Genomic DNA, 15,927 nt, shown 5'->3' with positions numbered 1-15,927 from the left:
TGTGTGTGTGTGTGTGTGTGTGTGTGTGTGCATGTGTGTGTACCTCATGTGTGTGGTAGAAATATTATTTCCAGAAAAGAGCAATTTATATTTCCCCCAATCCATACCCAGTCCATGTGCAGATTCTCTCAATTCTGCTTTCAAATGTGTCCCAGCTCTGTTATGTTCTCCCATCTTCATTCTGGATCCCTCACCTGGACATCAGTAAGAACCTTCTCAGTATTCTTCCTGTGTCTACTGCAACCTCCTCTAGTCTGTGTTCTGCCCAGCAGTGGAATAACTAGCTGACACATGGATTAGCCCATAGCACTGCCCTGGGGTCACCCACATCACTGCAGATGTGCTCCATTCTTCTTACCATGGCCAGCAAGACCCTTGGAGCCACTCTAGGTTTCTTCCACCCTCAGTTCCTGCTGTTCCTCCCTTAGCCACAGGTGGCCTCTTTCATTCTCCATCATCCCACACTCCTTCCTCTTTCACAGGCTGTCTACTCTGCCCAGACACCTTCCCCTTGTCTTTGGTGTCTCCTCTTCATCCTTAGACTCCCACCTCGGCTTGGATTTCACTTCTTCAAAGACATTTTGTCAGACCATTCCAAGCTGACTATCTCTTCCCACCAGGGCAGTTATTCTGTTTCTACAACCTGTACATTTTATACATGGCTGTTATCCTAATTTGCAAGTATATATTGATGGATGGGTTCACTCAACACGAGTTATTTAGCCCCACTACGTGCCAGTCACCTTGCTAGAAAATGAATTTTCATCAAAGCACAAAAAAGATGAAATCTCTGCTCTCATGAGATGCACATTTTCACATACAGGAGATTGGCAATAAACAAATAAGTAACTGAGCAAAGTAGTGAGTGTATAAATAGTGGTATGCTGAGAATTAAGATAGGGCCACGGAACAGTGTGTCATGGTCACGTGGTAAGGAAAGGCCTCTCTGAATAGTTGGCACCAAGTTGAGATCTGCATAAGAATACTGCTCAGCACACCTTGGTGGAAAGGACAACTACAAGAAAGGTGCAGCCCTCAGAAAGACTGAGGTGAAAATAAGCTTGGGGTGTTGGCAGTGCTACAGATGCAATGGCAATGACCAAAAAAGCAAGAAAATAAGTAAAAGAAAAGCTCATGATATTCCTGCAATATCCGGATGAGAGAGATGGCTCCTTTGGACTAATAGAGAGGGGAGGACAGATGTCCATGTACACTTTAGAATTAAAGTTGACAGATCTCAATGATGAGAGGCAGGAAGGAAAATTAGTTTCTTCCACTGGAGGATGAGCTTCAAAAAACAGGGACCATAGTGATCTTGTTCACCTGGCACTGAATGTGGTTGAATGAGTGAGTGAGTGTGTGAACCTTCCATGGGAGAAGGGGCAGAGGAAGAAGGTAAGGGCAGGTTTCATAGAGATGAGGATGTCCATATGAGGTCCAGAAAGGTGATCTGAAGTTTGTCAGGTAAGCAAGACAGGGAAGAGCATCAGAGGATGAGGGAACGGCTTTGCAAAGGAGGCATGAAACATACAAAATAAACAGAACAGTGTCACTGAAGTCCTTCATCTGCCAAAGGTGAACTGTCAGCTCTGCAACTGGGCCAGATTCCAGAAAAGCCAGAATGGAGAATACATGGCTGTCTTTGTCACATCCTGATACCAAGACAAATAATGAAAGCTCGAAAGATCATGAAGGAGGAAAAAAACAACAAAAAAACACTCAAATCCAGAAGTTCAAGCCCCAAACCATACAGATTCCTGCAGAAAGTAGAAAGCTGTCATTTGTAGCTCATGAGAAAGTTCTGGGACTCATTGAAGTCTAACATCACCTCCCCAAAATCCACGACTCCCCTTGATTTGTTTGATGCATGGCCCCATGCCGTCTTTGGGGGAGAAGCCTTTGATCTAAGGGACACATTAGGAAAAAAAAAAAAAACAGTCTTGGGCATCCTTTGGGACAAACCCAGAGAGGATCTGAGACAAACTCAAGGACAAAAGATTCCCCCAGAGCAGAGCAGTATGCTTCATTTCAATCGTTCCATACCAAGCTCAGCCATTTGAGGACATGAAGGTACCACCCAGGATGTATCTTAGATCAAGCACTTAATAGAACATAAATTAAAGTCATGTAGATCAAAGATAGAGAAAGAGAAAAAAAATGGTCACAGAGAGGAAAGGCAGAGGAAAAAAGGGGGAGAAATGGGAGACCGATGACTGGAAAGAAAGGAAATGAGAAAGAGGGTATGAGAGAGAGAGACGGAGAAAAAACTAACCAAACATCAAATCCAGAGAAAGGGTGTAGGCCGTGCAATTTGTCAAAGGGAGAGAAGGTAGATGTTTTTGTTCTTTTGTAGGTTAATATGTAAATGACATTCTGATTTATTAGCGATCTCCAGCAGATGAGGTGATGATTAGCACATTTCCATATTTATAGAAAAGCAACACTAACTTTCCAGATTTATAGAAAATCAGCTCTTCACAAATAGCAAATTGTGCTATTATCGACATATGGTTTTCTATAAACAGAGTTGAGGTAATTATCCCTGGGACAATTTGTCGGTGGGCTCCTTTTGAATATTAACCACGTTGGAAGCCCATCTCTGCCCCCACAGATTTTAAAGAAGGAGGGGCCACTCCATACCCAAGGCAATTAATTAGTAATCCCACCCTAAAGACAGGAGCCCAAATGAAAGGCTATACCAAACCACCATGGGAAACTAAATTAGCTTCCCTGAGGAGCCTCCCCACTTGTATGGCTAAAACTGGGGTAACAGCTACCTCCAAGTGTTGTTGTAAAAGTAAAAAGAGAATATCTGTAGTTGTACTTGGAACCTAGGCAGTGCTCACCAAACATTAATTCTTTCTCATCCCTCGAATTTTTTAATGATTCTAAAAGGACTCACTTGAATACAGTTTTTCTCTTTTTTACAGTGATCCATAGTAAGCTGTTTATTTTGTATTATTATACAATGCATGCATACTTATCTCTATTTAACTAGAAAAAGTTTCCTGAAGCAATAATTTAACTTCAGTGCCTATAATCCACTGTGTTATTTTCTATTCTATCTTTTGTTATTCAAAATTTTGCGTGTGATCCATACATTGATTTTGAGACCTCCTATTGGATTGCAACCTGCAGTTTGAATACTGAGGGTAGAAACGACCTTTTTGTCCCTAGAACAAACACTGGAATATTGGATGTTCAACAGAGTATCTTGAATTACCTTTTTTTTTTTTTTTTATTTGGTGGTGCTGGGGATTGAACCCAGGGCCTTGTGCATACGAGTTGAATTGCTTTTTGAAAGAGAGATAGGTAGATAGATGAATTAATGAATAACCCAGCCAGGAATTCCTGTCTTGTTTTGCACACTTACTGTATTTGTAGCCCTGTATTGAGCACTAGCGAGAGAGAAAAGCACCAGACACAAGGCTTGCTTTCACAGATCTTGCTATTTAGATGAGGAAGAAAAAAAATCACATTTGGAAAAATGTTTTTTAAAGTATAAACTGTATGAAATTTATATGAATGTGTGTGTGTGTTTTTTTTTTTTAAAAAAGGAGTGACTAGCCTGGGCTGGTACAGTCAAGGAAATGTCTTGAAACTATGGCAGTTTGAACTTGGCTTTGCAATTCTGATAGATCTCTTAACCTTCATTCATTCATTGAGTTGGTTAGTGGTTCTCAAACTGTAATGAGCATCAGAATCATCTGGAAGGCTAGTAAAAATAAATTCCTGAGCTCACTTCCAGAGTTTCTGGTTTGATTTAGTTAGGTTTGGAATGGGGGCTGAGAAACCACCTAACTAGCAGATTCCCAGGTGATGTTATGTGGCTAGCTGGAGACCCACACTGGAGAAGCAATGTTCTAGTAGGTTGAGTGAGATGGTGAAGGTTGTTGATGTCACACAAGGTGCTCAGACATTATTCTTGCCATTCAGGATATTAGGCAAGGAAGTAGTACCATAAATCTATGAGTAGAAAGATCTGTATGGCAGGATTGTTGAAAATGAACCAAGGAGCCTGCCCCAAGAGACCACGCAGGAACTGATGCTATAAGTAAGAGATGAGAGCCCGTCTACCACTGAAGGAGTGGAGACAGAGAAGACAGATGGATGAGAAAGAGCTGAAGGTCTGTTGAGATCCACAGGGAATCGGGGTGACTGGGTTTACAGTGTCAATGACTCACTGCATAGAAGTTCCTGTAACTAAAAATCCATATATAAAGGAAGTCTTCACACTGTAAATTTAAAAATCTCCAATTTTTTTTTTAAAGAGGTAACTTGGAGGTAAAGGGAAGTACATTATTTAGGAGGTCTAGATGAATGAGTTCAAATCCTGTTTAGTCATTCTACCTTCCTGGATCTCACTTTCCCGGGAATAACAAGACTTATGTTACCTGATAGATTTATCAAGAACACTCAATGAGATCATCCAGGTTTCAGAGTCGGTGCTTAGAAAACAGCAAAGCCCGCCCGGGCATAAGCACTGGCCATGGTGTGTATGCAGTTTCTGCTTTACTTACCAAGCAATTCCATTTTTTCTTTGTTGAGCACCAGGATATATTCATAAGTGCCACCCATGGATCCAGATGTGATGTAGTGGGTGCCATAGTCGTTGATGAACTTGGCGTACATGCCATAATTGTACTGCTCTGGAAGCTCCATTAACGACTGCAGCATTCCTTCATCCAGCATGATATTCTGTCTCCTCATCTTAAAATGGGCAGTCTGCACCTTCGTGAAGATTCTCACGAAGCTGTATTTCTGCCAGCAGCCACCATTCAAGAGGCAAACGAACAGAGAGCATTTACCATGAGATAATGCAAAACGCTAGTATTTAGTTTCCAAGGAAAATATGTGAACATAAATACATATAATTACTATTAGATTTTACAAGCATGTATTGGACAGCAGGGTGTGCCAGACTTTTTCTTCCAAGTCCTCATCTCTTATCCCTCTGCCCCTGCCCAGGTCAAGTTCTCATCAGCTCCCACCTGGGTTAGTCCTTACAGGGGCCTCTCCAATGTGCTGTCCACCTCCAGCTTGTCTTCAGTCCATTGTCACATCCACACCTCCCCCAGTTCTAAGCAAAGCACTAAACTGTGGGGGGTCTCATAGGAAAATTCCATGTATCCATTGATAATTATTCTTAGAATGGTTTTGCCAATGTGGTGAAATATCCTTTAATGTATCAAACAAATACCTATTGTGCCTATAGTTGCATGCATTACCCTCCATGCAGAGGATGTAACCTTGAATGAGGTCAACCCCTGCCACCAGAGAGCGTACAGTCTAATGGTATTCTTGTTCTACTAAGCAATAAAGAAAAGCAGGAGCCTCATATAATTAATAAAAAATAGCACCAGAAGGATGTGGGTTGGTTTTCAAGGAAAAAGGTCATATTTGGACGTCACTTCCAGGTACTACAAACCTTGATTCAGAGCAACAGTGAACATTTGAAAAGGCTGCTAGCTTTTAGAAAGTCCATATTAACACGCTATATAGCCAGACCTCAGAGTACCCTTTACCCTTCGGATCAATAGCTAATTTATGCTCCATATCTCAGTTTATGTTTGTTGAGTAAGTTAATTGTTATGAGTGTATTTTCATCATCCAAGATAACTTTCTGAATCCCAACTAGATCCACAGTCCTGGTATCAGTGCTGTTGAGGCTTATTGTGAACTTCTAATCAATTCAATAAATAGTTCCCTGGCTCCTGATTCTCTCTCCATCCTCATCTCTCCCTACATTCCTTCCCATCCTGTGCTTCAGCCAGATGAAGCACTTTGAATCCAAGTTCTCGTGAGGCTTTCTCTGTCTCTGAGCCTTTGCATATGCTGATTCCCAGGCCTAAAACATGGCTCTGATGTGGCTATTAAGTGTCCCCAAAGATCCATGTGTTAAAGGATTGGTCACTGTTGGGGAGTGATGGGACCTGTAGGAAGTGGAATCTAGTGAAAAGTCCTTAGTTCATTGAGGGATGTGACCTTGAAGGGGATCATGGGACTCGAATTCCTTCCTCTCTCCCTTTTCGCTTCCTAATTCATAATGTGAGTAGTTTGCTTCACTATGTGCCAACCACCATTACTATCCAGCACCCCCACCAGAGGCTCAAAGCCATGAGTCCACCCCATCTTGGACCAGGACCTCCAGAATGTGAGCTAAATAAACCTTTCCTTTTATAAGTTAATTATATCTCAGGCATTTCATTGAAAGCTGACTAATCTAAATGTCCTTCTTCAACTTGTACCTCCCTTTGGACAACTTGTACTAGTCTTTGAATTTCAGCTTAGATGGATGTCCTTTCCTAAAGGAAGCAGCTTGACCCCTCCAGATAATAGGTCCTTAGTGGTGAATGTTTGATGGATAAATGAAAGATTTATTGAGCATGCCAGCTCTCTTATCTATTTGGATAAAGTGAGGCTTGCTTTTCCAAGTCAAATTTAGAAGTTCTTGCTGTTTCTCTTTATCACATTACCATTCTATGCATTTCCCTGCGTGCTTCAGGTAACCATGAAAAAGGATGGGGGCGAAGTGATAAGAGCTCTAGTCCTATCGTTCAATTTTATTCCCTTTGTGATGATTCTGTGTGCAAAAGTGTAATAAGAAAAACAAACATGATTACCACTGATCAGACATTTCCAATTACACAAGCAAATTAAGGTTCAATTACTACTGTACTTTTTAATGCAATTAAGGTAATACGTGTTCAGTGTAGATTATGGAATACTGTGAGACACAGGCATTATGCTTTAATACCTTCTCATTATACTTGCTTAACTTATTCAAGACTGAAGAGTCTTCTGAGTCGGATAAACCCACACCCACTGTTATAGGGGTGTTCGGCACGCCGATGCCAAAGCTGAATCCATGTGACGTAGACCTGTCATTTTTCACTTTAGAAAAAAGGTCATTGGCATCATCGTACAACTCTGAGGAGATCCCAGTATCTGCCAGGGCCTGAAAGAAAAAAATTAGCTTTTTGCACACAAAGCGATCTTAGCTATCTTTCAATTCATACTTAATATTTCATTCTTTGCTTTGTCAAATATTGAAAGTTTCAGATTATTGTAAATAACTCTTTTAAAAGGCTAACCTAGGCATAATGGATACTCACTAAAATATGGAAAACACAACCATGTTAGTGTTTAGTGAAATATTTACTTAGATACTGTGTGTATGCACATACACACACATACACACACACACACAAAGATGGTTCTGATAAAATGCTATTGTGTTTTAAGCATGGCTTTCTTTGTGGATGGCTCATCCCTCCTGGAGGAGGGCTCTGCAATGGTAAACAGAAAGCCATCTTGGGCATGGTCCTTGGAGGAGAGTGGCAAAGAAAGCCATGCTGATTATAATATTCGTAGGTAGCGGTGAACTATAGTGCTGCCCCCAATTTTGTTATAAGCACAGGATCAGGTTGCACCGCTCTGCTGACTTGAACTGAGGCAAGGTCTCACACCTTGCTTAAGCCATAGAAGCCTTCAGAGTATAGTTTGTTCTGCAAAACTGAGAGCATTTGTTGAAGTGGAGCCTCCATGGGTGGGAGTGCCTGGGTATCTACCATGCTCAGAGTCTCCTCTCCACCTGAGGATGGACAGAAAGTATCACCAAGGCATTATAGTTTCCAGCCACTGGGACTTGAGAATCCTTTGTGACCACAGCAAGGCCTTGTCCATCTTGCCTAACCTACAGACCCTAGGTCTTCCTCCAGATTGGAAACTGGCATTGTCTATGTCTTCCATCTTAGTTCAACCATAGGCCTGGTAAAGAATAAAGGTTCATGTAAAGGTGGGCATGTGCTTGGGGAAGCAGACTTCTTCAAAACAGACCCCACAAACCTGGTGAGATCTCTGTCAATACTTTTCTCTTGAAAAACTTGGGGTTGGGGAGGATGTGTCTAGATAATTGCGCAGAACCCTGATATCCTGCCATCTGTCTCTATGGATATAATGAATGTGAGTACATACACATGATATGTATATATCCATCTTCTCAATGATGAATAGCCCTTGTTAGAGTTTCCATAGACAGACCTGGTCTCTGCCACCTACTGCAGCACAGCTGTGTGCAGGACACTTCATTCTTTCACATCTTTCTCTTTATACCTAAAATGGAACTATGATAATATCTATCCCACTATGTTATTTATGTGAAAGTAGGGGATTTGACACTTGTAAGCATTCAGCAAGTTTTGTTGTATGGGCATCTCACCCAAAGATGAGGGGTAAGAAAATGAATGACCATGAGCAGGCTCCAGAGCTGGTCATGAGTTTCGTTGTACTCTGAGGGACCAAGAGACCATAGGTTTTTAGAGTTGGATAGTCTTAGGGATCATTGACATGTTGCAAGCACTTTTGAACAGAAGAGCTCTTTTTTCAAACAAAATCACATACAAAAAAAAACACATGAAAATAATTAATGTGAGTTACTCTTGGCAAAGCAGAAGTATAAGGCTCAGGACCCTGTCCATCTATGTCCACCATCTGCTTTACAGATGAGGAAAGTGGGCCCAGGGAGGAGTTTATTGCTCAAGGTCTTAGGGACCTATACTCAAACACAGCCATTAACTTGCAACTAGGTCTTCTGACTGGCAGCCCAGAGAAAAGGGCCTACATCTCGCTTGTCAACTTTGAAGTAGAGCCAAGACTGGACGGATGGGTGGCCACATTTATGGCCTCTCCTGGGCCCTGTCCTTGCCTCTCAGCACCCTCCATACTGAGCATGTGTTGGAGGTAATCTTCAGCCACCAACAAACTCTACGGAAAACAAAAGCTTCCAGACCAAGGCAATTCCACCAACAAGCCTCTTTATCCCTGCCCTACCTTACAGTGGCCTGAGGGTCTCTGTTCAGACTTACTTCAAAGTGATACTTCAGGAAGTTGTACGGTTTCCGAAAGTACTTCTCATCATCTCCATAATAGAGACGCTCACAGGTGGGGTCATACTGCAGCTTTCTCCATTCCCCGTTGTATACCAGCTCACACTGGCCACCATAATACCTGGCGTCATACACACTCTGAGCTTCTTTCTGAGTCAGGATATTGTACCTGCATTGAAAAGACAACTACTGGGAAAAGAATTTTGGAAGGCAAAGCTAACAAAACATATCACCCTCTGGAACCTGTTGCAGCTGTAAATTGAGTACCTTGTTTCTCAACTGTGTTCTGTGGAGATCTAGGGTTCCTCCAAGTACTTTAAGGATATACAGGAAGGCTAGGTATCACTGGGAGGCTGAGTGGGCTGGGCCTGGGCTCAAAGGTTCCCTTTAACCAAAGCATCCAGACAACTCTGTTCAGCATCTGAACCAGCTCCTTTATAAAGGAGGCACCCCTTAATTGTAAGTTAGAAATGCACACAGTTATTAAGAAAACATAGTACATCTAGCTGTGTGACCACAGGCAAATCATTTAATCCCTCTGTTCCTTAGATTAATCATTTGTAAAAAGCAATTATTAATATCCTTATAGAGTTAAATATGAGTTAAAACATGCAAGGCACTCATAGCCGTGCTTAGCATATATTAAGTGCTGAATAAGTATTGCTATTTTTATTATAAGCATTATTCAAAAACAGGCCCTGCTGCTGAAAAAAGTTGGTTTGGAATATTGGATGTAATGCATAGTGCTAAGGCTGAGACTCTAGTCCTTAGGTAATTGTCTCTGAAGTAGCATGTGATATCCGATGGTGCACAGTGCGAAAGCCAGGGAGTCTCCTGTGTAATTCCCAGCTCTGCCACTTCTTGCAATTGTGACTTTGTTAACACACACAAAATTTTTTTTTTGAATTGGGTAAGAGTTCTAAGACCAGACAATCAAAGCCCCTCATGTTACAGACAATAAAATTTTTTGCTGTCTTCATCTCCCAAACTCCTATTTAGCCTTCAAGATCCAACCCCAATGTCACCTCCCCTAAATGACCTTTTTGCAAGCTCTGGACACAGTTAACTCCTCTCTGTTCTGATGGCATTAATTACCTCTGCATTCATCACGATTGCTTATGCCGTCTTCAATAAGGAACAAAGGCAGAAGGGAGCGAGGAATAAACTGTGAATAAAACCTATCTCAAAGAATAAATGAATAATTACAGAGCACCTGACATATGGTAGAAATTCAATGTATGTTAACTTCCTTTTTCTCTTCCTTTCCCTGTTTCTTTCTTCTATTAGTGGAAGTGATGTAATAATGGCTATGATGAATTGAATACATACTAAACTAGACATTTAGCATACATTAACTTTCAACCTCATGACAATTTTGCAAATGCAAAAATTGAAGCTCAAAGAAATTAAGAAACTTGCCTGTAGTCACAGCTGGATTTTTTTTTCCTAAGATGTTTTTGACAGTAAATCTGAGTTCCTTACCTTTATTCCACCCTGCAATTTCTATCTCACTACTGATTGAACATATTTCTGCCTGTAGCTTATAAATATAGCCTCTGAACAAACCAAACAAAAATTCACAGCAACAGTGACCCCTAGGATTATACTGTAATGGCTAAGCATTAGGAAAACCCACATATCTTTGGAAAAGCTGGTGGCAAAAGCCCCAGTGAAAATGAAAAGGCATAGTCAGAGCAATTCTGCCCTTCAGAAACCTACCCTGCAGAAATAATCACACATGTACAGAAGCATGTGTATAAGGATGTTCATTGAGGCATTGTTTATGAGAGGAGAAGTGGAAAAGAATCTCTTTCAATAGGAAGTATTCAAAAAAATTGGTAGTTCTAGAAGGAGAGGTAGCAAGTATATTTATATAGGGCCAGACAGTAAATATGTTAGACTTTGCAGGACATAGGTGTGTGTTGCAGCTGCCTTACTCTGCCATGGCAGAGTGAAAGCTGTGTTCTAATAAAACTTTATTTATAAAAACAGCAGACTGAATTTTCTCTTCAGGCCATAGTTTGATGACTCCTGTTTTAAATCACTATGTTGCGTAGGAAAGGGAGACAGAAAATAATGGGTGAGGGACCTTCAAACTGTATTATTAGATGAAACACAGCAAGTTATAACAATATGTAAAGTGTGATCACATTTATGTAAAGTTTACCTACATCTTTAATGAACAACACATATAGATCTATAGATCTTTTTTCCAAACAGTGTATGGTGCCAATGCATTTTTTTAAAATCTATTCTGGAAGAACCTGCACCAAACTAAATAGAGTTCAGCACTAGGCTGCGAAGGGACAGGGGGTGATTGGGTGAGGTGCAGGTGTGAGGGGGAGGGTGCATAAAGACTCTAGGTTTTTACTTCAAGCTTATTTAAACAGTAAATTAAAAATCTGAAACTAGGAAATGCTTAAATTCCAAGAAAGTCGCTGAGATCTTGAGATGCACAGAAGAATTTAGGAAAGGTGTTTGAAATGTTCCTACCTGTTATCACAGGAGAAAAGAGTCATAGTCAGTGATCTTTTTGCCAATAAGGAGGGAATGAGGCTGGCTTGGTGGCACGTGCCTGTAATTCCAGCTACTCAAGAGGCTGAGGCAAAAGAATCGCAAGTTCAAGACCAGCCTCAGCAATTTAGCGAGACCCTAAGCAACTTAGTGAGACTAAGAGAAAAACTGGAGATGTAGCTTACTGGTAGACCAAGCATGGATTCAATCTCCACTACCAAAAAAAGGATTGGAGGACATTTTTCAGTAAGTGCCTTGATATTTCATGTTCAACTCTGTTCAGAGCCTTTAAAGAAATAATTACGTTAAAATTAAGTCAGTGTAGGTGGTGTCCTTTTAAGAAGATGAAATCAGGACCCAGACCATAAGACTGGGTGAAGACAAAGGAGGAGTGGCCATCAATGAGTCCAGGAGAGAGGCCTTGGGAGAAATCAACCCTGCTGACATCTTGATCTCAGACTTCTGGCCTCCAGAACTATAAGAAAATCCATTTCTGTGGTTTAAGCCACCCAGCCTGAGGTATTTAGTATGGCACCCTAGGAAACTAATATAACTGATCTGAAAGAAGACAGAATTTGCTCATCTTTTCATATTTATGTGTTATAAGCCCTTGCAGGCTTCAGTACCATCTAGTAGGTGAGTTGATATCTTACAGCAAGAAATCCCTGATAAGGGACAGCTGCCTGTCACCGAACTCAAACCGCTCCTTAGATGGACTGCAACGTGGCTGGGTCACTTGTGACAATCATTACATCCCCTCCCATTTCCTTATCTCTAAGGATCTGGCTGGTCATAGTGACTTGTTTCAGTGCAGCCAGTACTCAGTGAGGGCCTTCTAGAAGACAGGCTCTGACACAGGGCTGAGGAGGTGAAAGATGAGTCACATGCAGCCTCTGCCCTCAGAGCTTAGATTCAAGTTAGAGGACAAGACCCAGGGCAAAGACAGAGTGGCAAGGTGCTGACAATACAAAATGTCACCATGAGGAAGGCCCTGAGTTGGGACCTGGGGAAGCAAAGATGACAAAGAGCACTCAGCCTGGGCAGACAGACACCCCAACAGACCTCCCTAGCCCTTCTGGGTTTGTGGTGGGACAGCAGGATATACAGGAGCAATCGGAGGAGACTTTGGAGCAATCGGAGGAGACTTAGCCACCCTAGGCAAGCAGGCACACTGTGAAGCTTACTGGTACCACTGGTCTGTCTTAACAAAGTAGCACAGATGGGTGGCTTAAAAAACAGAAATTTAGTTTCCCATAATTCTGGAGACTGAAAGTACAGAACCAAGGTGTCCTGTTTGCCTTCTGGTGAAGGCCACTTCCTAGTTTAGGGACAACAGCTTTCTCTGTCCTCACACATTTCTTGGCTCTGGTTTTGCATATGCACACCAGTCTTCTTGGGTCAGAGGCCCACCTGATGGCCTCATATAACCTTAACCACCTCCCTAAAACCCCTGCTCCAAATCCCTCCCTCCCTTGGGAGGCTGAAGTTTCCACGCAGGATTGCGGAGGTGGAGCATAAGTTAGTCTATGACACTAGGTAAGGAATTGGCCAGGTTGAGAATAGGGAGGACATTTCAGGAAAAAAAAAAAGAAACCAAATTAAGGTTCAAAGGGAGTAAGATACGTTCAAGAAACTGAGCCTGAACATAAGGTGCATGGAGAGAAATTAGAATCAAGGCTGATTTAATCTCCACAGATAAAGTCCTGTCACTTGGGAGTTGAAGCCAGCAATGTCAAAGTGGAGGGTCCAAGCCCCTCTGTGTCTCACCCGTTTTCTTTGCATCATATCACACTATTAGCTGTTTACACACGCAACTGCAGTGCAAAGCAGATTATGAACAGGGCTCTTGGAAAGGACACTTGCATTAGGGAAGGCTTCATAAGATGTCACTTCCTGAGTGGGCCTTGGAAGTGGAATTGGTGTTGGGAGGAGGTGAGGGAGAGCAGAGTGGGAGAGTGGAAGGAAAGGAGGGTCCTCTGGGAGAATCAAAGGAACAGCATAGTCATGTACAGAGTCAGGGCACCTCAGAGAACAGTGAGAACCACTCATAGGCTGTACTTCAGAGGAACCCCCCCAAACTAACGCTCATGATGGGAGAGAAATCATTCCCTGCTCCTGAACAGCCAGGAGGCAGGCACTCACCCCAGGGCTGCCCTCTCTGAGCCTGGAATCGGATCATACTGGCTGCAGTCATTTTCTGTGGCCCTGACATCTTCACAGTTGTCCTCATCAGAGCCATCAAGGCAGTCCCTGTCTCCATTACACACGAGGTGGCGTTTCAGGCAGCGACCTGAGAGAGGGAAGATGCTCCTGAAAGCCCCTCCCTATGACCCACATTCGAATTCACCAAGCCATTTCCACCTCTGAAGTAGCCCTCCCATCTGCTCCATCCTCTGTCTGTACCCCTCTGCCCTTCTCCCCCCATCTCTAGCTCCCACCTGCAGCCCCCCAGCTCTGGCCTGCCTGTGCCTCCCTCTCCAACTAAGCCTTTGCATTGCAACCCCCCCGGGGAATCTCTCTAAAATGCCAATCTGGCCGTATCATCCCCTTGCTCTGTATCTGCAGTGGCTAACCATTCCTCCCCTTCCAAACACGACAGTCTGGCTTCTGGTTACTATTTGTGCCTCAGTGGCCATCACCTGTCTCACTTTCCAAAGCTCTGACATGCAAATGTTCTAAAACAATCAAGGTTTCCTAAATCCCTGTGTCTTTGCATTTTCTTTCTCCTAAAAGCTTATATTTCGTTTTCCAAGTCTCAGCTCAAAACCATTTTGAAGCCTTCCCTGATTCCCCAAAGCAGATTTGGACACTGTCTGCTAGAGAGTCCCAGATGACTGTGTGCATTTACCCATTACAATGGCAATTGATTCCTTGGAGATCTCCCTCCCCAACAGAATAGGAGCACCTCAAACTCAAGTAAATGATTTTTCTCATGTCTATATTAATAGCAGGTATTTCACAAAATATGGAACAAAGTATGTACCCTGTAAATTCTTGTTCAATGAGTGGATGAATGAATGAATTGAACCTTTTCTGAAGAAATCAACTAGTGTTCCTACAAACTTGAATCAAAATTACTTGGGCTGCTGGCTTGACTAAAATGCAGATTCCTGGGCCCCATTCCAAATCAGCAAAATGACAACCTTTAGGGAAGGGGCTAGGAGCCTGTATTTTAACAAGTTCCCTGGGTAAGTGTTTTGCATATTTTATATGACGGGCACAGCTGTTATCCCCCCATCCCAGAGCTACTCACCTGTCTCCATGCACTGGAAATCCTGTCCACACTGTTCTTGTCTTAGACAAGGTGTGGGATTGTAACAGCTGGCTTGATCCCAGACATCACCACTGCATATGGTTCCCCCAAACTTGTTGGGCTGCAAGAGGCTCCGATATCGGTACTAAATCAAATTTTGAACCAAACACATTGTTGTCAATCAATCAACCAAGATTTGTGCAGGCAGGCTCAGCTCAACATAAGTCAGAACTGTCGAATGAATGAGACCTGTCTGCAAAGCTGTCTTCTGAGGGATGAAGTGCATCAATAGTAATGCTCTACCAGAGGTGGCACGATCACCAGCTGGAATATTGGACATGTACTCTGAGCATTGAATGCAAGACTGGGACAAGAATATTTCATAGGTCCTCCTATTTGCTACAAAGGACCTCTGTTCCCTTCTTCAAATAGTTGATAAACAGTCCTCTTTCAGGATTCCTGGCTTACCTCTCCTAGCAGGCCTTCTTGAACTCAGCAATATATTCTGCAAGCCCACATGCTTCCCTCCCTCCTGGCAGCTGTCATATAAGGTTGCAATGCAGCATCTGCTTATTGGTCTGTCTCTGCCACCAGTCTGGGAGCAATTTGCATAAGTGGGTGGAGGCAGTGAAGGAAAGCCCATGTCTTATTTGGCATCCTATGATTGGCACTTGACCTATGGTCAGGTACAAATTTAGCAGACATTTTTGCTTGTCCTTCATAGTATTCTGCTCATACATCCCTGCTGTCCCTGGATATATCTCATTGGTTCAGGAGGAGATGATCTCACCCCTTCAGTCACAGGATGTATGAGTATTAACCAGGCCAGGCTCATCAGAGACACACAGCTGCCTGTTTGCAATGCTTGCTTCAGGTATTTTGTGTCTTGAAAAAAAATGGCTTCTTTTTATTGGAGGGAAAGGGAATTATGGGCATCACGTGATCACTTTGGCTAGTAGAAAGAGCCCCTCCAAGAGCCAGAGAGACCGAGAGAGCTCTGAAGACTTCATCCGAGTCCCTAAGTCTAGCATGGAATGCAGAGGTCCAAATACTTGTTGATGGAAGGATGGGAAGAATTAAAATGCCCACAATCTTGGGGCTCTAGGGTTTTGTGATGCTTTTTATGCTGTGCTTGGGGTCAAGTAGTGGTATAGAAGGAGAAAGCTGAACCTTAGGATATTCAGAGAAATATGCTTCCAGAAGATTAGAGTCTAGTTGAGAAGATAAAATGTAAAATAATACAAAATATGCTGAATGGAGAGTATCTACCAT

General features: G+C 42.5%; 1 protein-coding gene across 1 annotated transcript in view; it reads right to left on the bottom strand.

The window, feature by feature from the left end:
• C8a (complement C8 alpha chain) overlaps nt 1-15,927 on the bottom strand; it is a 59,308-nt gene that overhangs the window by 24,526 nt on the left and 18,855 nt on the right. Inside the window, exons 3-7 of the mRNA XM_046451004.2 lie at nt 14,656-14,800; nt 13,545-13,692; nt 8,868-9,057; nt 6,758-6,958; nt 4,521-4,761 (exon numbers count right to left, since the gene is read on the bottom strand). Of these exons, the coding sequence (XP_046306960.1) occupies nt 4,521-4,761; nt 6,758-6,958; nt 8,868-9,057; nt 13,545-13,692; nt 14,656-14,800 (925 nt within the window). The remainder of the gene's footprint in view (nt 1-4,520; nt 4,762-6,757; nt 6,959-8,867; nt 9,058-13,544; nt 13,693-14,655; nt 14,801-15,927) is intronic.

The sequence above is a fragment of the Marmota monax genome, unplaced genomic scaffold (genome assembly GCF_021218885.2).
Source record: "Marmota monax isolate L192 unplaced genomic scaffold, Marmota_monax_Labrador192_F-V1.1 WCK01_AAM20220418_F8-fsc00023, whole genome shotgun sequence".
Classification (NCBI taxonomy): domain Eukaryota; kingdom Metazoa; phylum Chordata; class Mammalia; order Rodentia; family Sciuridae; genus Marmota; species Marmota monax.
This window is presented reverse-complemented; position numbering and strand designations above follow the sequence as displayed.